General features: G+C 36.8%; 1 protein-coding gene across 4 annotated transcripts in view; it reads right to left on the reverse strand.

Annotated features, from left to right (window-relative positions):
- The window catches only part of Ptprz1 (protein tyrosine phosphatase receptor type Z1), a 178,652-nt gene that overhangs the window by 123,170 nt on the left and 33,768 nt on the right, over window positions 1–21,714 (reverse strand). For all 4 annotated transcript variants that reach the window (XM_085840797.1, XM_085840796.1, XM_085840799.1 and 1 more), the window contains exon 2: window positions 6,132–6,197. In XM_085840797.1, the coding sequence (XP_085696923.1) occupies window positions 6,132–6,197 (66 nt within the window). The remainder of the gene's footprint in view (window positions 1–6,131; window positions 6,198–21,714) is intronic.

The following is a 21,714-nucleotide window of genomic DNA, read 5'->3' on the forward strand; positions in this document are numbered from 1 at the left end:
CCTGCAGCTCAGCTGTAGTCAGGGAGCTGGGTACAGATGCTGTGGTTAAGTATCTACTCTCCACCAACTGAGACCCAGGCATTCAGAGATGCCATGTCACAGTGAGTGAAGACACAGCTGTCACTCTCACCTAACAACCTTGCCCATTCTAACTAAAATTAAGACAGATATGTTGAAAAACATTCCATAACAATTTTTTTTCAAAATATTTCTTTATCAATATTAAGAGTGCTCTCTGAGCTGTAGGAGGTAACAATCATGTTGCTATGTTTTCATCTGTTTCCACTGACTCATTCTCCAGGATGACAATACCAAAGGTCTGGTCTGATTTTGCCTCGGGCCTATCCTCTCTGCCAACATAAATGTGTAATTTTATACAGAAATGGGTCAATTTTGTTACTTAAATTTTTTTCACTTCTACACTCAAGATGAGAATAAGCAGCCTCTTTAATATAAAAAGTTCAAATATAAGGGACCGAAGAGGATGTAACAGATTAAACAGACATTCCAGAATCAGAAAGAGGCCCATACAAGCGAGACCACCCATTATTCTACATAGATTCAAATAGTCTGTGAGTGGGGTATGGTCTACCTAAACTCTAAACTGTATCCCTGTCCAGACACCACACCACACAGGCCATATGACTCTATAGTCTCTATAAGTAACATCTTCTAGTTTATATATTTGTCAAGCAAGAAGAGATAGTCTATCTAAAGAAATGGGATCATTTTATTATTTAAAATGTCCTTCATTCTGGTATCCATACAAGTCTAACAGTGGTCAGAGGGTTGCACTTTCTGACTTGTGCCAAATTCAACCCTTTCTGTAAAAGGTTAACTATAAAAAGGTTCCTAGAGGCAAGAAAATGTGAGAATATATTGCTGTAAAGAATTCAATTCCAAGTTTTTTTAAAAGAATGATAAATGAGAAATAATATAACGTTTATAAGTCTAGGAAGTAAAAATATTTCAGTAGTGTGTTTCTAAGAATGGGACAGTTAAAAATGAATATATTTTTGATAATCTTATTGTTATCACGTTTGGAGGTAGGAGCTAACAAGTCAAGTAGCAAGATGATTCCAGCAACTCTTAGGAGAATCTTGAGCTATGCATTTGTAATATTAAAAATGAAAGACATAAATGACATATTTTTCCTCACTAAATTGTCTTTATTTGGACTGTCACAGAAAATTTACTGTTGTTGGTAGAGAGTGCTTCTAGTCTTCTGACAGCACAGAGGGAAGCCATGATATCAGATTCTTTTCTGACACTCCCAGGTTTTCGTTCTGCCCTCCCACCACACCTTGCCTGTCTTCCACAAATAACTTTAAAATGGGGCTTTATTGAGCAACCCTGTCCTTTGTTAGCTCATTGACATCAGTCCTGAATGGAAAAGTTGTTTTTAATCTATGTAAAAAGCACAATTAAGAGAGTAAAATTTTCCGCCCTCTATTTCTCCACCCATATGGTAGCTAGTAGGGATTTGTACTGCTCCCGCATCTCTTACAATCATATGATCTTTGATAAACAAGCTCAGCTTAAGTGATTCCATTTAAGTTATGTTTGATGTGTCATGTGTCTGGAACGACTTATGAGTACTCTCATTGAGAAATGTCAAGCTTGCAGTTTTTATTAGTAGAACAGTCTGTGTGCAAACATGCTCCCAAGTCTTCCTCTGAGAGTTCAGCTACCTGGACAAACTCAAATACTACAATGCAAAATGTAGCCCAGCCATGAAAACCTACGTGAGAATTAATTCATTTCTGCCATTTACAAAGTTAGCTCTATTTGAGAACCATGCAATGAATTTAATGGAAGTGGCATTATATGTTAAGTATAGTTTTCCGTTTTTGAGGAATATGGCAACATTAACAAGCATAGAATTAGAAACATTAGTCAACCTTAAATACCTGTGTTCAGATTTTAAAAAAGAGATGAATGCTATAGTGAATAATGATTCTCATGGGAGAGATACATTCACTTGGATAAAATATTTTATTTATAGTAGTTGATATCCCAACTACAAAACAATAAAGTCTCACTCTGTTGGAACTATAAACAATTATAAAATGCCCTCACCACTGGTCTTCTCTTTTGGATCCTCAAACATTCCAGAAATGATTTTCCAAGCCAATGAAAAACATTTATATAAACAATATAATTCATCTTCCATTCTCACCCCGACTATTCAATATCCCTTTGGAAATGTGCCTCACTTTCTCCCACAGTAACACCACTTTTTAATAAGATTACCCTTTTGATCAGTAGACTAAGCCAGATTGACTCAGTGAACATAGTCCTGTGTAGTAAGTCTTGTATAACAGCAGGGTATTAGTATTTGTTTACAAAAATAGTTTTAAAAAAACCAGGTAAGTGGTAAGTTTTGAGAGATGGCTTGTAAGTTTCTTAGGAACAGAAATGAAAAATGCAACTCTAAAAGCCATAGCATACAGAACATTTAAACCTCATGAAATGTCCTTGGAGAAGAATTCATGTTAGAGGCAGCATTTTTAAACTATACTAGTCACACTGAAGAAGTACTGAGAAGATGGTTTGCCTCCACACTGCCCAGAATCTGACGTCAGCAGACATGGTACAGAACAATCTATCGAGGTGTCATTTTGTCATGGTGAATGGTTTCTCTGGCATTTGTCTTTTCCACCTATAAAGGTGTAACTGTTGCAATTCAATATAAAACACAGCATTTATCTTTTGGATGTAAATAAATTCAAAATGATTGCAGTTGTCAGATATAATGTTATAAAGTATGTAAAATTATAGTTTTTGGAAAAGGTACTGTTTATTCATTAATAAACTTATAACCCAATCAATAACATCAATAATTCATGCACAAAAAGATATTTTATAGCAATACAAATATATTACCTATCTAAACTCAACTTTTAACAATATTCATCTTTAAAGAAGATAACATTATAGCAGTGTGAATTTAGGAAATTATTTAGCTTTAGTCACTATAACAAAAGTAATATTCGGAAGACTTCCTAGATAGTCCGTTAGTAGTACCATTTATTCAGACTATATAATTTGAAGTTACTTTTAGTCACTCAATACTTACCAGTGTTTCAAAAATTAAGCAATTATTTTCCAGTATTTAAAATCTGACTGTGATAATTATTTTATTATTTATATATTTTAGCCTCAATAATATTTTAATAAAGTTAAAATACTTGAAACTATTAATTGCAATTCAATTCAAAGATGAGATATCTTTATCTTTTAACATATGACAACCTACTTTTAAATTTTTATGTTGTACGAGTAACGTATGTGATAGAGAAAAACTTGTCCACATCCTAGAATCAAATTCAGACCTAAATTCATTCAGATGAATATTACATAAATATGCATAAAAGCACAAGTCAAATTATATAGGTCAATCCTAAGTCTCTCTCACTTTTGATTTTAAATCTTTATGCCATACACTATGGAACATCACCTCACAATATCATATGTCCCCCAACAACATAACTTAGTCTCTGTTGTGTGAGTGACTAAACAAATCAAATAATATGGAAAATGAATATTTAAAAATGTGATTTTTTTTAATAAATTTTCATTGAACTTTTAAAATTAGCACTAGTGAAAATGTTGGAATGAAAATATGTAATATAACTTTTAAAGGTTTGTTCGGCTATATCTCATGATGAATGTAAAAATATTATATAACAAATTATAAAAAACCCTTTGATCAAGCAATTCTTTTTATCAAACTCCACTTTAAAGATGCTCGGGTGAATAGTTGTGGATTTAAATTGCAACTTATTGATGTAAGAGCAAATTAATGAAAGAAAGAAAACTAAACAATTTCAAATGAGACAGAATTGTGGATAATTTTTGTTCTTATATTATTTTACAATGTTTACAAAATAAAACCCATTTTCCATAGATTTTTAGATCATCATTATACATGAGAACAGTGAAGCAACATAGATTTTCCTATTCTGACACTACATCGATTGCTTCCCATATTCCAACTGGGATTCATTTTGTCTTGTTCTCCTCCTCCTCCTCCTCCTCCTCCTCCTCCTCCTCCTCCTTTTCCTCCTCTTCCTTTTCTCCCTCCTCCTTTCTCTCTTCTTCCTTCTTTCCTTTCTTTTCTTTCTTTCTTTCTTTCTTTCCTTTCTTTCTTTCTTTCTTTCTTTCTTTCTTTCTTTCTTTCTTTCTTTCTTTCTTTCTTTCTTTCTTTCTTTCTTTCTTTCTTTCTTTCTTTCTTTCTTTCTTTCTTTCTTTCTTTCTTTCTTTCTTTCTTTCTTTCTTTCTTTCTCTCTCTCTCTCTCTCTCTCTCTCTCTCTCTCTCTCTCTCTCTCTCTCTTTCTTTCTTTCTTTCTTTCTTTCTTTCTTTCTTTTTGAGTCAGGGTCTCTCTACAAAGCCCTGGCTGTCCTGGATCTCACTATGGAGACCAGGCTGATCTTGAACTTAGAGCAAGCCACCTGCCTCTGCCTCCTGAGTGCTAAGATTAAGGGAATAGGCCATTATGCCCAGCTTTGATTATTATTTTTTTACTTCAATTTCAGAAAAAATATCAGAGGCAATTTAGAATAACATATGTCATTAAAAGAAAAAAAAAGAAGAAAGGAAGAAAGAAAGAAAGAAAGAAAGAAAGAAAGAAAGAAATTGGATTAAATTAGAAATTGCGTATAAATAAGAAAATTAACTGTCCCAACACTTATAATTACGTATAAGACTTAGCTATATGAACACAAAGGGAATAGTTAAATAGTAAATCTTCTAATTACTTCAGTCTCAAGCATACATTAAGAACTCTTAAGGCCTAGGTGCAATATTATGGCCTAGGTAAAAAGTTAAGGCCTTGGTCACTATTACCTGGCTAGCTTGCCATTTTTGACCTGTTGCAAGTATTATAAGGAAATGTTCTCATATGCTGTTTCTGCTCTTACTAGGAAAATTTCTCATGCCCAAGTTGATTGCAGTATGTTGATTGTTATGTTCTGTGCCCTTTGAAACCAATCACAAACGAAGTCAGAAGTACTACTTTGTATAGTTACCTATAGTAAGCTTGAGCCTGAACCAACCACCTGGAGGCACTTCCTGCATCTGTGTATAAGCTTTACTGGTATTGTATGGATGAGTGTAAGCAAAACATGGCTCATAATGAGACCCATTATTTTGAATACTAACAAAAATTTATAAAAAGGAGAATGTATATCTATCTATAAAATTTAACATTTTATATTTAACCTATGCTTGGATTTGTTTTTTTTAAGTAAAATCAAGCCCAAATTATTTAGGCTTATAATCAGTTCTTTCTCTCTCTCTCTCTCTCTCTCTTTTTTTTTTTTTTAAGCCTGATTTCATCTCATCGACTAACTTGTAAGTCTATTCAGTTCCCAACTACCCTGTTCGTCCACAATGTCCCAAGTGGTTGCCAAATGTATGGTCCATCCGGATTCCTCTCATGTTCTCCCATCAACACTAACATTTCTCTTCTTTGTGAAGCTTTGATTTTGAGTTATGGTTAGGATTTTTTCTAACCTACTTCAAATATTTATGATTCAAGCCAAGCACAGTCATCATACAAAATAATTTTAAAGTTTGGTTCCAATGAGCTCAGTCACAGACATATAGACATTCAGAAGGAAGACCTTACTCAAAAAAAAAAAAAAGAAAGAAAGAAAGAAAGAAAAAAAGAAAAGAAAGAAACATACATCATGAACATTTACAAAATGATATTCACTATCTCAGTTATAACAGCATCTAGCACTTAATGGAAGTTTCCATTTAAACAAACAAACAAAAAAAGATTTAAGAAACTGTTTTGCACTTCATCGACTCATTGCCTGCTGAGCCAAGCCCTCAGTTTCACAGATGAGTAAGACTGATACTCGGGTTGGCTATGCGTATCCCCAAGAAATACAGATAAAGGTCTGAGAACTAAGTTCAGTTCTATTCAATATGCTAGACTACCAAACTTAGGAGAAGCCCACTGAAAATAACTTTCTTTCAAAGACATTTTATTAATTAATAGCTCTACGTGGAAGTAGACAAAAATGATGTGCTAGGCTACAAGAATTCCTTTTACATAAAGTGACAAATACAGAGCCAAGAAAGTTTTTGTTAATTCTCACTGTATAAGCAATATGCTTACCTGTGTAGGACCAGCCAATCTCTTCAACAAGTTTCCTCTGTTGTCTGTAGTATCCATAAGCCCAGTCTAGAACCAAGAAAAATGAAACTATTAATTTGAAGAAAAACAGGTGGCTAAAACTTAAAATGATAAGTTGTCTAAATATTTTTCACAGCACGGGTGATTATTTTTAACATTCTTTTCTATGCTGCCCTCCCGACATCTCCATTCAGTCACGTCTCCATTGTTATCAAGCATCGACACATCTGGAGTAATTAGTGAAAACTGTAAGTAATACTTGTAAAGAATGCTAAAGTTTAGGCAGAGGCAGAACAAAGTTCACAGCAACTCGGAGGCATCATCATGAAGGAGACATGGCCAGAAAGGACAGCTTGTCTTCAAGTTCAAGACCTGAAATCCTGTTACTTGAAACCATTTGCCCTTGCAGCACATGCTAACTAAGTACCTGACTTTATTACCTGAGTTTATTCTGTCTTTGGATAAAATCTGTTAACAAAGCCGGGTGATGGTGGCACATATCTTTAATCCCAACACTCAGGCGAGAGGTAAGTGGATCTCTAGAAGTTCAAGGCCAGCCTGGTCTACAGAACAAGTTCCAGAACAGCCAAGGCTACACAGAAAAACTCTGTCTCAAAAAAACAACCAAACCAAACAAAAACCTGTTAACAAGCACAGGGGCCCTACTGCTTTCTTCAGATGTCATTCAGGTCTTAGCAGTAGCTCATCATAGCCCTTAGAAAACGTTATCCCCAGAGGCGAAGTCAGATTGGCTCTGGATGGTCTTTTTGACTACAATAGCACTGAAAACATTGTTTCTATAATGTTTACATCTGCCTGCTGAAAAGCCTGTTTTGAAAAGCAGAGACACCTTATTTTGTTTACCCTCCAGTGGATAATCAGGTAGTTTCCATTTGGGGTATGAGAGAAATGGTTTTGTACATGTAGTCATTGACAAAGGCAAAGCTCTAAAGCCTAGCTTCTGTTCCCCCTTTCACTAATCCTGCCCCAGGATTAAGGGGCTATTCATGACTTTTCTAAGGTTCTGTCTTCTGATCAGAATCCTTGCGTAACTTTAAGAGAAATAAAGCAAAGGAAAGTCAGGCAGCAACCCAGAGGTCTGCAGCAACCCAGAGGTCTGCAGCAACCCAGAGGTCTGCTAGCACAACTGAAATAAGTCGGTTATAGAAGACTGACCGGACAGGAGATTTCCCCTGGCAAGCACCCGGATGTTTCCCCCTAAAACTTGGCACCCACACTACAAGAAGTGATTTTCTAATCTTTTATTAAAGCATCTTAACTGTATCACTTTAAATGGTAGGTATTTTTATCATATAGAACCATTTTGATGATTTGCCAGCATCAGATACCATGCAAAAACTAACTGTACTTAACCAGTGATCCTTTGAAGTCAGTGTAACAGTAAACCCTTGCTTCAACATTTTGTTACAAAGAATTACAGCAAAATGTGAGCCAACTTTTGGCTTTCCTTACAGGGCTTCATCACCGCACAGAGAGTATTTGTACTGGGTTTCTAATTACACACATTAGGGAAGCATTTTCAATACAAGATTCCCAGGTGTTGGTAGCTCTCATCAGCCCCTTTATGTATTGTTCCCTTAATTGTTGCTTCATACAATGCTGTCACACATTCATATGCTAATTACACAGACCTTGGGCGTGAGAGAGTACCCCACTTTAAGAACTGAGCTCTGAAGTCTGATAGATGAGATGTGATAGCTCCAGTGAACAGGAAAAGGGGAATGGCTCACTTTTTTTTCTGGCATTATATACACTGGAACACAGTAAATCCTACATAAGGTACAATTGATCAAAGTGCTTAAACATTTACCATTCATGAACAGTATAAGTTATAGACTTGTTTTCTTTTTTTGTGCAGATTTTAGTTTTTGTAGCTTTGACACTTTTATTTTTTATTTTTTTCCTTTAGATTGAAAATACATAGTAAGTGTGTACTGGCTTGTTTTATGTTAACCTTACACAAGCTAGACTCCTCAGAGGAAGGAAACCTCAATGGAGAAAAATGTCTCAACCCTAACTAATACAGTCTGTTTAAATCTGTATTGTAGTTATGAAAGTAGGAGAGAAATTCTAAGGAACCATACACACAAATATAGGTAAATAAATATGTTTCCAGACAACTTATTTTAAAGGCTACTCTGAAATTTGTTATGAAAAAATGTTTTTTTAAATGCAGTGAGTTTTGACATAAAAAAATTGAAAGAGATTCAGCTTATATACTCTCAAATAACTTTAAACATTTATTTTTCAGCCCATTTCATCTTAGTCTTGCCTGAAGAATCAATATAAGGGGCTCAGTGGATAAAAGCACTTGCTAGCAAGAATGATGATCTGAAGTCAATCCTGGGATTCACATAGTAGAAGGACGGAAACTCCTGAGAGCTGTCCTCTGACTTCTGCACAAGGACCATGGCACAGACAAAAATTTAAAAATAAAAAACAAACCTTTCAAACAATTTAAGAGATTAAAATAGGAATATCCATATAAGCATACACACAATTATGTGTTTACTACTCTTTATACTCATGTAGAGCAACATTTTACTTTCCTTGATAATTGCCATTACTATTTGCCTCAAGTTTTTTTTAATACTTTTTATTAGGTATTTTCCTCATTTACATTTCCAATGCTATCCCAAAAGTCCCCCATACCCTCCCCCCCACTCCCCTACTCACCCACTCCCACTTTTTGGCCCTGGCATTCCCCTGTACTGGTTGCCTCAAGTTTTAAAAGCCCCTCTTACCAAATAAAAATGAGGGGCTCATTCCCTACTAATGTATCCTAAATACTTTAATTATAAAATCACTCCAACTGTACTCTAAGAAAGGTCTCTGTTACGTCTTGATCAATGTTTTCATCTGCCTCCTATTACAGATTGTAGGAACAGTGTTCTTATGGTACACATCGAGACATGTGCATATTGAATATCATACAGTGTCCAGAATATGAAAGGAAAAAGAAATAGAGTGGTTTTCAGGAAGAGAAACCAAGGAAAATATAACCACAAATATAAGTTTAGCATTCATGATTCTGAAAAAGGACTTGCCAAAGTAGAGAATATTTCCACATCTCATAACCTTTAAAGACATCACTAAGGCTCTTCAGCAGAGTGAAGAACCCGGAAGGGTGGGGAAGGAGCCAAATAATTAGAATGAATTTTTGGAAGCTCTTGAGAAAAGCTGACAAGGAAAGCCATGAAGAGAGGGACTGTGTGTTCTGGTAGAAGAAAAGGACTGAGTCTTAGGAGAGGCAAACAACGGAGCTTTCCAAAAGTTGTAGGGTCAGCCAAACTCTCACGTAAGCCTGCAGGTCATTAGAGATGTATTCTTGGGAGTATTGACTGTGAAGAAAGGTCATATAGATCTCTCCAGCTTTAATATACAGCTTACTTTCTTTTCTTACTGAGATTTCTGATTTTAATGGAATGCAGTCTATTGAGTTGATGGATGTGTGTCGAATGTATATCATGTATGGGTAAACTTTGATGTCTATAAAAAAAGATGATGGAGTAACAAGATAAATATTTTATCTGAAGTGAACAGGGTGAACGAATGTTCATGAAGAAAGATAGCTGACTTATACAGCTTGAACAAGGGGCCCAGAAATATGAAGACAGTCTAGTATCACCAGAGTAATTATTCACTAAATATTTTGACATGAAGATATTGTGCAGCAATGATTTTTTAAAAGATTAACAGTGACACCAGTCATAGAATATAAAACAAATCCCTTCTTTGAGGAAAATACAATACAATAAAACCCAAAATGAGAGTTTAAGAAAGGGCTCCACTTGTGTTGAAAGAAGGCCCATGAACATACCACATAAGAGTGAAGTCCTCTCTGGGTGGTTGACACTACATTTACACATCTGTGACCAAATACTTGATAGACACCATGTAAGAGAGGGAATATTTGTTTTAGCTTGTCCCTAAGTGCATGAGAAGAACATCATAGCTGTGAGAGAGCATAGACTCATTACTCCTCATTAGCCAGGAAACAGGAAACCTGGCAAGGACTCAGTGATGGTGACTTACTCTCTCCCATCAGGTATCACCACCTAACATTTCTAGAACCTCCCCAAATAGTGCAACCAGATTAACCACCACCCACCCCAACACACGAAACCAAAGAGAATAGTTCCTCTTCAGACCATAGCGTAATGTGTGCTTAGGTTTCCCTGCTGGGATTGCCTTCCTCTTTCTTACAAGAAGCTTGAATTCATTATCCAACGATCAAAGGTCAGCAGCCAACTGATGCAAACTGTCCATGTAAAATTAAATTCTTCTGTGAGTAAAGAGTTTTCAGTATCATTTTAATGTAAGTCACATTAACCCAATTCTTTGCTCAAGGCTAACCGATTGATGCTAGATTTTCTCTGTACATCTTCTTGTCATTCATTTCTAATGACCACGCAGCCTGTCTTCCTCACTTCATGCAGCATATACACAAACACTTGTGGATATGACTTGGCTAGTTATAGTCAGTCAGATAATATGGCCTCCTTGGGTATAGTAATCAATGAAACATTTTCTTACCATTAATTACTATAAATGTAACCCAAGTTTCTGAAAACACATTTCTGGGTAAAATGTATGCATGCATCACTGAGCCCTACTCTAACTCTTTGAGTTCAGCTGCCTTCCGGTGCTGAAAGGGAACACTTCACTGGAGAGCCTTCTCCAGAGACCTAACAGCAACAGCGCAATCTGTAGTCTCAAACTTTAAGAAGGAATACAGTGAAAATCGCAGGGCTTGTTAATTTGTATCATTAACAACGAATTCTAGATTAAAAGTAAGTTGTATAGGCAAGAAAAATTGTGGGTCCAAAGTTTCATGGCTGTGTTGGCATTTCCATCTCTCCATTGGAAGTCTTGCCTAGTTTTCAGGAGGTGACCATTTTACAGGGATGGGACAGAACTACTCCCCCTACAACTATGTAACTGGTATACAGCATATCCCTCATGTGGGACCTCTAACAGAAGGAGCAGGGGCTGTGTCTGACTCTGTTGCTTCCCTTTGGATCTTTCCCTCCTAACTGGAAGGCCTTGTCTAGATTAAAAAGAAAAAGATGAACCCAGTGCTACTACAACTTGATATGCTAAGGCTGACTGGTATTTATGGGAGGTTTTCTTCTGTGAGGGGGAAAGGAGGGGATGAAGGGGAAGGTGGGGTGTGAGGGAGAGACTGGGAGGAGAGGAGAGAGGGGAAGCTCTAATCAAGATGTAAACTAAATGAATAAATTACTGAAAAAAATAAACATAAGTTCAAGTGATCTGTATATAGAGAATAAGCTTAAAGAGACAAACCCCCAAATGTCTGAGTAACTCTATGAATATTTATCAACGCTATTCAGAGTTTTCAATGACAACTCACATGCTTCTCCTGGAAAGTAGTGTATTTTCTTAATCTTAAATACATACTTGTAACTTCCAGTGACTCATCTATCTCTCTGAAGTTGAAAAAAATTTAAATTTAAAAACATGCTCATAATAATCTTTATCATATAAATGTCCATGCATGATTGTTTTAAATTAATTTGAAAAAATGTAGATACACAAAATAGTTTTTAAATCACACAATCTCTTCTGTTAATAGAAAATTGCAGCTTATGACCTGATGCATTCATTTTATTTTATTGTTTGAGAATTTCATATATGCATATAAAATGATCAAATCCATTCCCCTTCTCATGCTTCCCCATACCCAAACACACACTCTCCCTCCCAAATTCATGTGCTTTTTGTTAAGCCCATTGCGTCCACTTAGAGCCGCCATTATGTGCATAGGTATAGAATCATCTTCTGGACCATGAGTAGTCTCTTAAGGGTTATATATCCATGAAGAAACCTGAATCTTTCTCTCCAATCAGCAGACAATTGCCAATCACTCTTCAGCTAATGGAGGACTTCCTGAATGCCACCTGTATGCCTCCCAGGATTTTAATCTTGTGCATGAAGTCAGTTTCAGTGAGTTCATATGTGCAAGGACCATATCATGGCCAGAGGACAGTTTTCTTGCAGTCAACCATTACATCTGATTCTTACAATCTTTTTACCTCCTCCATGGTGATCTCTGTGTCTTGGGACAGGAATATGCGTATATCTTTTAAATGGAGGATATTCATGTATATTTAATTCAGACTTTACATAACCTTAGTTAAATCCTTTATTTAGTTGATAATGCACATTTTCACAAACTAACAAATTACTGATCTAATCTCAAGAAATGAATATGCTTCTACAGCATCTTAGGAATATATTTAAACCATTCTCTGTACTTTGGTTATTAATATTTAAAGTCAGGGAGTGGAAAAATGGCTCATCTCCAACTCTAGCTCCAGGAGATCTGACTCCCTTCTCTGGCCTCTGTGGAACCATACTTACATGAACAAACCCACATATATACAAAAATTTAAATAATGTCAATAGTAATTATACTAATATATTTTAGGATCTGCTTATGTTTGAAACTCTTATCTCATGGATTTAAATGAGTGATGACAGTTTCCATTATTGCAGCTTAGGATATGTTGATGCATAAAATAAAGTTTATAGATTGCATATCTTTTTTATTAAAAAATGATGAAATAGACAACTCATTTTGTCATTACACAATCATAGGTACATACTTTATACTCATAATTAACAGTGAATTGCTCTGCCATAAAAGAAAAATCCAATTTTTTGATGACACTAATAATAAAACTAGCTATAGAAATAACAATGTATGTAAAAATAAAAAGTAGAATTAGCTGAAAGTATAAAAAGTAGTAAGATAAATTCAAATAAGAAGACACTCATGAGAATGTTAAAACACTGTAAATTATTAAATGTTATTGTATTTGTATTATATGCCATTGTGTTATTATATACTGGCAAATTGTGTGTAGTATAGTGTATTACTATTTGGTAATATAGATAAGTCTGTTTCCAGGAACTCTTTTATTCTCCTGCTTACACTGAAATTCATCATAGAATAAAATAGATAGAGAAATCATGCTGGAACTGCGCTGCTTTTTAGTTTTCAAGGTGTTGGCAGCTTCTTTGCAGATTGCTGAAGGAGAAAAGTCAAATCTTACCGAGCTGTGCACTCTAATAACACACTACTGGCCTGACAGTCAAGGTGGCTCACTAGTGCAATAGTGGCAAAACTGTTATAAAGGTAACCAATTGCTCTCTGATTGGATTTGAGGCTTTCTTCACAGGAGGGAATTCATGCCAACTAGTATAAACACTATCCAAATCTCACTGGGCCACATTGGGAGATACTTGTACTACTGTTTTGCTAAAGGGATATATAGATAGATAGATAGATAGATAGATAGATATACTCAAGAACATATATATATATATGTTCTTGAGTCCAATAACTGTGCCATTCCTGGAAGACAGCATTCTACAACACTCCTCCCCCTTCTTCCTCTGGCTCTTATTTCCATGCCTTCTTCAGTGATGGTTCCTAAGCCTTGAAGACAGTGATGGAAGTGTCTATTTAGGACTTACAATTATTAGTCACTCTCTCAGTACCATTATCAATCTCTGCAACAAGCATCACCCTTCTGCAAAAAGAAGCTTCTCTAGCTGACGCTGTGAGTTTAGGAAGCAGAATCATAACATAAATGATTATTTTATTTGACTGTTTGATTATATAGATGTTACTTTTTATAATTGTTAAATTCAAAGCATAAATGTCTATACATCAATAAGAGAAAAATATGAACAGAAGAAAAAATTAACTGTGTGGGAGGATGTGGAGCAAGAGGAACACTCCTCCCTTGCTGGTGGGAGGGCAAGCTTGTTCAGCCACTTTGGAAATCAATATGGCAGTTTCTCAGAAAATTTGGAGTCCATCAAGACCCAGTTTTATCACTCTTGGACATATATTCAAAGGATGCGGAAGTGGAATGGATATTTTAGTGTGCTGGAATTGCTGGAGATGGTAACAGGAGGGGTCTGTTGGGGGGATGGAGGGAGAGAGTACTAGAAGAGACACCTGGAATTGGGAAGAATTGGTGAAGCAGTGTGAAACCTAATGCAATGGGAACACCCTGGAATCTATGAGGGTGACCCTTGGGAAGACTCTTAGTAATGGGGATACAGAGCCTGAACTGGTCATTTTCTGTAACCAAGCAAGGCTTAGAATGCTACTTCAGACACCATAGATCTACTGAGAATTGTTAGACTGGGGCTGGGAAGCGAGCTCAGTTGGTAAAGTGCTTGCGTTACAATACAAGGACCCAAGGTTCCTCTCTAGAACTCCTGACTTAAAAAAAAATCCAGTTGTGATAGTGCACTCATAAGCCACTAAGAAGTCGGAGACAGATGGATCCCTAAGGCTCACTGCCCTGCTGGCTTAGCCTCCCACGAAAGTTCTGGGCTGTTGTGAGACCTTGCTTGAAAAGATACTGGATAGCACCTAAGAGGCATCACCCAACACTGTCCTCTGGTTTCCACCTGCATGTGCACACACATACACCAACACATATATCTAAAAGTACATGGCACTCGCACACAAGTAAATAAAACAGGGTGTGAGTTCGGTGAACAGACTCTCAAAGGTTTGCTATTGGTATTTTAATGCTCACTAATGCTAAAAGGATTTTTTTTCCTTTTTTTGCACACAAGTTTGAGGCTGACCTGGTGTGAACTTTCTGCTATGTAAGTTGGAAAGAGTTACTCAAGAATCTGGACATTTTTCATATCTCCTGACACCATAATCATCTATTTTAAAGGCAACTCACGTGGGAGAGATCAAAGGGTGATGTGCCAAGCTGTTGGTAACACCTCAAATAAAAGCTAGTTAGTGGGAAATAAGTTAATCTGCAGAATGGGAGTGCTTAAACTACGGTCACACTGTTAAAACATGTGAAGCTTTTAAGGATATATTCTCATACTCTACCTACTTTACAGGACTGAAACCATTATCAGTATTTAATATGTTTTTGTAAATACTACACATATAGAAATGTAAATTTCACCACATGGTGCCCTGGGGAGCTGACGTTGATCTTTTCATATGTTCTTATGACTTCTTGAATATGTTTGATGTGACTAGATCTTTAGTGCATTTACACTTTGAAACAACATTGGAAACAACAACCAAACAAGCTAAAGATGACCAACTTTTCTGAAGACTGTGTAAAGAACATTGAAAACCGTTTAAACTTGTCACTTTGGGCTTCCAATAAAAGCTTGCATCGTTTTCACAAGAAACTGTATGTACAGATGCGTGTGAAGAGCATTTTAAAGTTAAACTGAGGATAACCAAACCCAAGTCTATACACAATGGGCAGCATCAGACTACCAAAAGCTATAGTAACTGTGAGAGCCACAGACTGTCCCCAGGGCACTCTGGTCAGATGGAGAGGGTTCTCCATGCAGGAGAAATTCTTGAAATTCCCTTATCCTCATCTGCATCTTAGTTCTAGAAGATTTCTTTACAGGTAAAATGAAACCCCCAAGGTCTCGACATTGAATGGGAAAATTTGGCAGCTTTATGTGCTAACTGATCCTGAAATAGGTGTGGATTGTACTTCAAAACCACTGCCAATGTGTTTATAGATTCATCATACAGTTAGGTCTGGGCACAACAGCAAGCTTTTCTTGACGCCCTTTCAGGAGATGGACTGGAAACCCATTTTTGTCATTAATACCATTGAGATTACTTCCACTGGTCTAGAATAAAAAATAAATTATTCATAGGAAACATTTCAAAGCAATTAACTTCTTGTTGCCTATTCAATGGACTTACAATGATTTAACTTTTTGATTTGTCAGTATCTTTCACAAACTGAATCGGCCATGTGTTATTGCTCATTAAACCTATTTAAGACCAGTCACTGTGTTTCCAAAAGAGATCAAGGCAAACATGACAGACTTGTCTAATTTTAATTATATGCCTATGGAAATATGTGTGTGTTTTACTTCATTCTTAGGGAGAAGAATGACACTTTGAGAGATGGCCTTAACAAAGTCATGTTCCTTGATTCTATTTCCACAAATGCAAAAGCACACCTTTACCCAGGATGTCAGCAAGGGACAGAACGTGTCATGGTAAGCTCTGTGTTGTTGGGTTTTTTTTTAATGCCATGTTACATATTTTCTAAAGTTTTTTGTTCACTTGCTTATTGATGATACCTGATCCTTAGCTCGCAGAGCTCTGGGTCATTGTAACTAGACATGCAACACACATAGAGAAACATTAATGTTTGCAAGCAAATATTAAACTGCTCCATCTGAAGAACAGCATGAACCCTAAGAAGCTCAACATTCAGTCTTAGACTTTGAGGGACTATCCTTAACTAGGTGTCTTAAAGCTTCTTAAAATAAGCACATTTTTTCCTTTTCTCATTTGAGACAGTGTCTTCTGAGGCACCACAAGGTAGTCAGTCCCCAGTCCTGACTCTTCTATGTAAGTCTCCCAAGTGCTGTGATGAGGTGTGTACTATACCCACACACCCAGATTTCAAAATAAATACAGCGTTAACAGCAAGATTTTGAGAACACTGACACTCTCTCCTTGTTTTGAAAGAGGTTGAAGATAGCTTGGTTCCACTGTTTTTTAACATTTCACACCTTTTACACTTTTCAACAGCTTTCCCCATTGGTACAGGATTTTTTAAATGTGTTTAATGATGTCATTAGTCAGTATTAATGTAAAGATGTTTTCATTACATCCTTAGTTGCTTTCCATTGTTATTGAGTATCAGTTCACATTAGATACTGGTGATTTTTAATAATAATAATAATAATAATAATAATAATAAATGACAGCTACTGCTTTCTTAGGATGGTTAGGTGTGTCACTGCCACGAGATGATTGGGAAATAATTACTCATCTTGGTTTTCTCCACTGTAAAGTGTAAGGCAGGCAAGCAAAAACTGTTCAAATCCTAATACGGCCTTCTGGGCCATTGGGTTGGTTTTATTTGTGTCCTGTTTCTCTGCTTTGCATCTGGACTCCTCTCCATCCCACATCTTTATTAATCAGGCATAATACTTTCACTTCCAGAGATGCCCTCTTTTTGGATCTTTGGATGTGCACAGTCCTCATTCCCTGAACCAGCAAAGTTGCCTCCCGGATCCCAGGAAAAGGATTTAGTTCAACCGCCAATCGCTACATGCTTCTTCAAAGCTTTTGGTCAGTGACCTATCTTGACTAACAACAGAACTGGATCTTATTGGCTCAGTGTTGCAACAGCTGTTCACAAATTTTGCCTGAAACATGAATGTTTACTGCAGTGGCAGATGCCCAAAAATGCTCCTAAGGTGGCCTAGATAGTACAGATTATTGTGCTTATAGGAATAAGATGTGTAAAGCACCCCTGTTCAGTGTGTAATTAATAGCCTTGTAGAATAGATCTCACCAGTTACATTTTACACACAATCACAAGTGGCTGGCTAGGGATTCGATATTATCTTTTTTGAACTAGACAACTTAGTTAGAATGAATATGTTTTTCCTCCAGTTTACCATTTCATTTGTGAGGATATGAAGAGATAGAACAAGCTAAAACAGTATTTGGGACCTGGATTACAACCAGGTCTCTGCTGGCACCTAGTCCTGAAGTTATTAGGCCACTGGGACACCTCAAGGTAATTAACATACTCCTGCAGGGTGATAAAGAGACACTCAACAACAGAACAAAGGTAGCAGGGTTGTTTTCACCCCTAGGGAGTTATCCCTGTGTGCTAATTAAGGAAAAGAAAGGGTGTTTTCCTGAAAGAATTTAGGCCTTAAATTTTATATATGATATACCACAAAAACACAAGATATTGAAACAGAAAGATGATTCCTTTCAGGAATTTAAAAATATATATATGAGCATTTATTGAGGGGGTTGTTGCCCATGCCAAATCACATGAATGTACATCAGAAGATAACTTTCAGGACTCGGTTGTCTTCTTCTACAAGTGCGTTCTGGAGTTCAAACGCAGGCTGTCAGGCCTAGTGGCAAGCACCTTTACCCCTTGAACCATTTCTCTGGCACTCATATATTTTTTAGTAACAAAAAGACACTTTCCTGCAGTTTATACTTTTGGCATTAATTTCACTAAAGCGAATTGTTTTGGTGGGAAACATTTGATTTATGATCTGCCATATCAGATGAAATACACACTGATTTGACTTTCAAAATGAAAGCTCACCGTATTTTGTACTCAAAGAGATCATAAACTAGCAGCATGCACCGGGATCTTACTATGCCACCCAAGATGCTCTCAAACATGGATATTACTGCCCTGACATCCATACTGTTGAGAGGCTTGACCACAGTGTTAAGAATTTGAGCCACCTTTACATACTCAGAACCAGTTGACAGAGGCGACTGACTTGATTTTAAATGATCCTTGCATCTTCAACTGAATGAAAAGCCTTGGCACCTGTATTTAAGTAAATGTTCCTTATTAAGTTTGGATTCTCGAAGCCTCTCTGGTCTCAGAATAAGGAATAGGAGTTGTTTGGCATTAGAAGACTCTTTCTGGGTACATAGGCACCTTGAACACCCCTTGGTGATACAGCAATGGGGTTAGCTAGTGATCTGGGATGGTGGTCCATGTTAGGAGACCTTGGGCAGTGCTATTACATGAAACAGGTATCTCATCACTTATGATAGCTGTCGTCCAGAAGGAAGGCACTGTGGCATACCCTGTGCTAGGCCTTATTCATCAGGGAGAAAGGTATCCCCTTTTATTCATGGATCTGCAACAAGACTTAGTGCCATTTCATCCAGTTTTCATAGAATGGCCAGTCCACTCGGCAGTGCTATGTAAAATAAGAAGAAATCCCCAGGGGGTGTTTTTATATGTGGAACCAGCATAGTCCTGGCACATTAGGAAGTAAATGACAGTTACCAGTTGGTTTCAGAGCTACAGAGAGGCAGGAAGTGTTCCACAGACTCTTCTTAGGATCACCAAGGGGGTTGTTTTAGTGACTCCAATTATTCCACCAATTTTTAAAGAAAAAAAATTAAACATTTTTGTTTTTTAAAGTAACACCGAGTGCCAAAGGTATTTCAGAGGAAGGAGGAGGGGGGGGAGGAGCAGAGACTGATTCAGCAGATGATTTATGATTTTAATGAACTTGACTCTTTGAATTCAGGGCATGTCTTGAGGATTTTTCACAAAAACAATCAATCCTTTTCAGGGCTTGATGCCAGAGTAACTTCCTGCACTCAGTCAGTGCATCGCCATGGACACACTCGGATGCCTTTCACTCTCTGCCTCTCTGCAGGGTTGTATTTTGTGATGAGAAGAAAAAAGCTATAGTGTCGCTAAAGCGTTCTTGGGCCCTTAGACAACAACGACCTTTGTATTATGAATGATTATCAGAAAGTTAGAGAATGAGAAAAACTAAACAAAACAAAACTATTTCCACGTACCAGACAAAAGAGGACCACTACAGACTCCAGAAAATACCAAGCAACCATAAACGAATGGTGTGATTTAAGGCAGTGGTAAAGATGTAAGGCTCTGAGTTGGAGCAGCCCCAGGGGAAGCTCCAGGTCTGTGTTTCTCTTAAATGGACAGCACATACAAAGCAAAGACGGTAAGGATGTAACTAGCTAAAACATCCATCAGTCACACGGCTGGATAATTCCAATCCTTGATTCCAGTTTTTCCCAGCAAGTAAACCAGATTAGTTTTGTCTGAACATTATAAATTATTTCCAAAATGCTTTAATTTGTGTAAACAAACCTAGAATTCTTTGGTTGAAGGTTTGAAATTTCAATTAATGGTACACGATTGTACTGACACTAATAAACAAAGAGAATGCTTACCCCTTAGTTGCTGAGGTGAGGTAACTATGGCAATATCCAGAGAAATCCCTACCACAAATCTCTTTGGTTTTACAGACCATCTGTAGGCTAATTGGAATACTCATTAAGTCAGTGCAGGTTAAGTACAGAAACATCTTACCAAGACTGTACTCGCTAAACAAACAAATGTATTCCAAGAACTATTCATTTAAAAATTTCAAAATATCTACCTCATCTCCTTAATAATCTTACACAGGAAAAGTTTCATGGGTCAGTTTGCAAAGTTCCTAAACCATTTCAGATCTCAGCCGAGTTAGAAAATTCTAATCCTATAGTGCCTTCGGGTAGTAGGTAATAGCTAAGAAAGTTTTGGTCAAGAGATAACCCAGAGTACCATAGAATACTGAATACAATGCCTTGCTGCTCTCAAGCTTCTGTGTGCCCCGAAAGCACTGACTAAGTCATCCTTTGCCTGTATATCTTGACTTTCTTCCTTCTCTGCCTCCTCCAACACCCCTCAACCATCTTAGTCTCATGGCACCTTAATGATGGAATATCTTTGACTGGTGAACAGTCTTTCTCAGAATTTTAACGGATCAAGAATTGTCTAACACATTATTATTATTGTTATTATTTATTATTATTATTATTATTATTATTAAACTTAGTGTGTTTAGTTCTAAACACCTTGAGAATTTGGAAAGTGCATATCATGTTCCCTACACCTCACTAGGCATTCCATACACCTAACTGTGTGCTTCTTAGGGGTTCAACAAATATTAATTCAATAAATAATCAATGGATTCTCAGAGGAATATTTTCTGCCAATTACAAATCTTCCCTTTTTGTTGCTAGAGAGAGCAGTGGTCTAAATCACCCCCCTTTGTGATTAGGAGCTGAGCATGCATTCTGTTTTTACAACAGAGCAAACAGTAGCCATTGCTCCGCCATCACTCAGCATGCGCAAGCTTCCTTCTCCACCTTTCAACTAATTTCCATCCTCACTCAGTGACTACTTTCCCATGAAGACAGATGTCCACACTTTCCTGTCCTCCTACTCCTTCTAGGATTTCTTGAGTGTCACTATCTCTTCACTGATCTCCTTGGGCCGGATAACACAATCGAGCCTAACCACCCTAAAATTTCTCTTCCATTGCCTTCCTTTTACCTTAGATACATGCACCTGCGAACAGTTTTCTAGCAGCACCTGTCATCTGCATGTGATATTTCCCTATTTTCTTTCTGTCCAGGGAGCACTTTAACGAGCAGAAGTCAGGGAATTCCATCACCAAAATGGGGAAAGAATATGTGCTTAATGAATAATACAAAAATGAATGAAGGGTTACTGAACATGGCAAATGATACAAAATGCACTTCCAACCTAATAGACATCTCTTGTTTTATGTTCCAAATGCTTTCTGCTGTCAGAGAGCAATATACACACAATGATGTGTTGGTGTGGCAAGGTACACCCTGTCTAGTAGTCTTCATAGAAGATGGTTGTTGTTATCCATAAATATATGAAACTTCCCCTAAAATTTATTAGAATTTCTTGAGCTTAGCCAGTACTTTCTTCTGTTCTATTATTGAAACCTTCAATTAAACCCAGTGCTCAGACCTGTAGAAAATACCTCAGCATACATTTCCATTTCAAGTATAATTTTCATCTCCCTTTTCAGAAATAGCTTTACTTTTTGATTAACAGGTCATAAAGAGAACTTCAATTAATTTCCCCCTTACGATCTTCCTGTGCAGATTTGCCATTTAAATAAATGTAATAACTGACCT

This window comes from Mus caroli, unplaced genomic scaffold (genome assembly GCF_978045245.1).
Source record: "Mus caroli unplaced genomic scaffold, Mus_caroli_1 scaffold_7, whole genome shotgun sequence".
In the NCBI taxonomy this organism is placed as follows: Eukaryota; Metazoa; Chordata; class Mammalia; order Rodentia; family Muridae; genus Mus; species Mus caroli.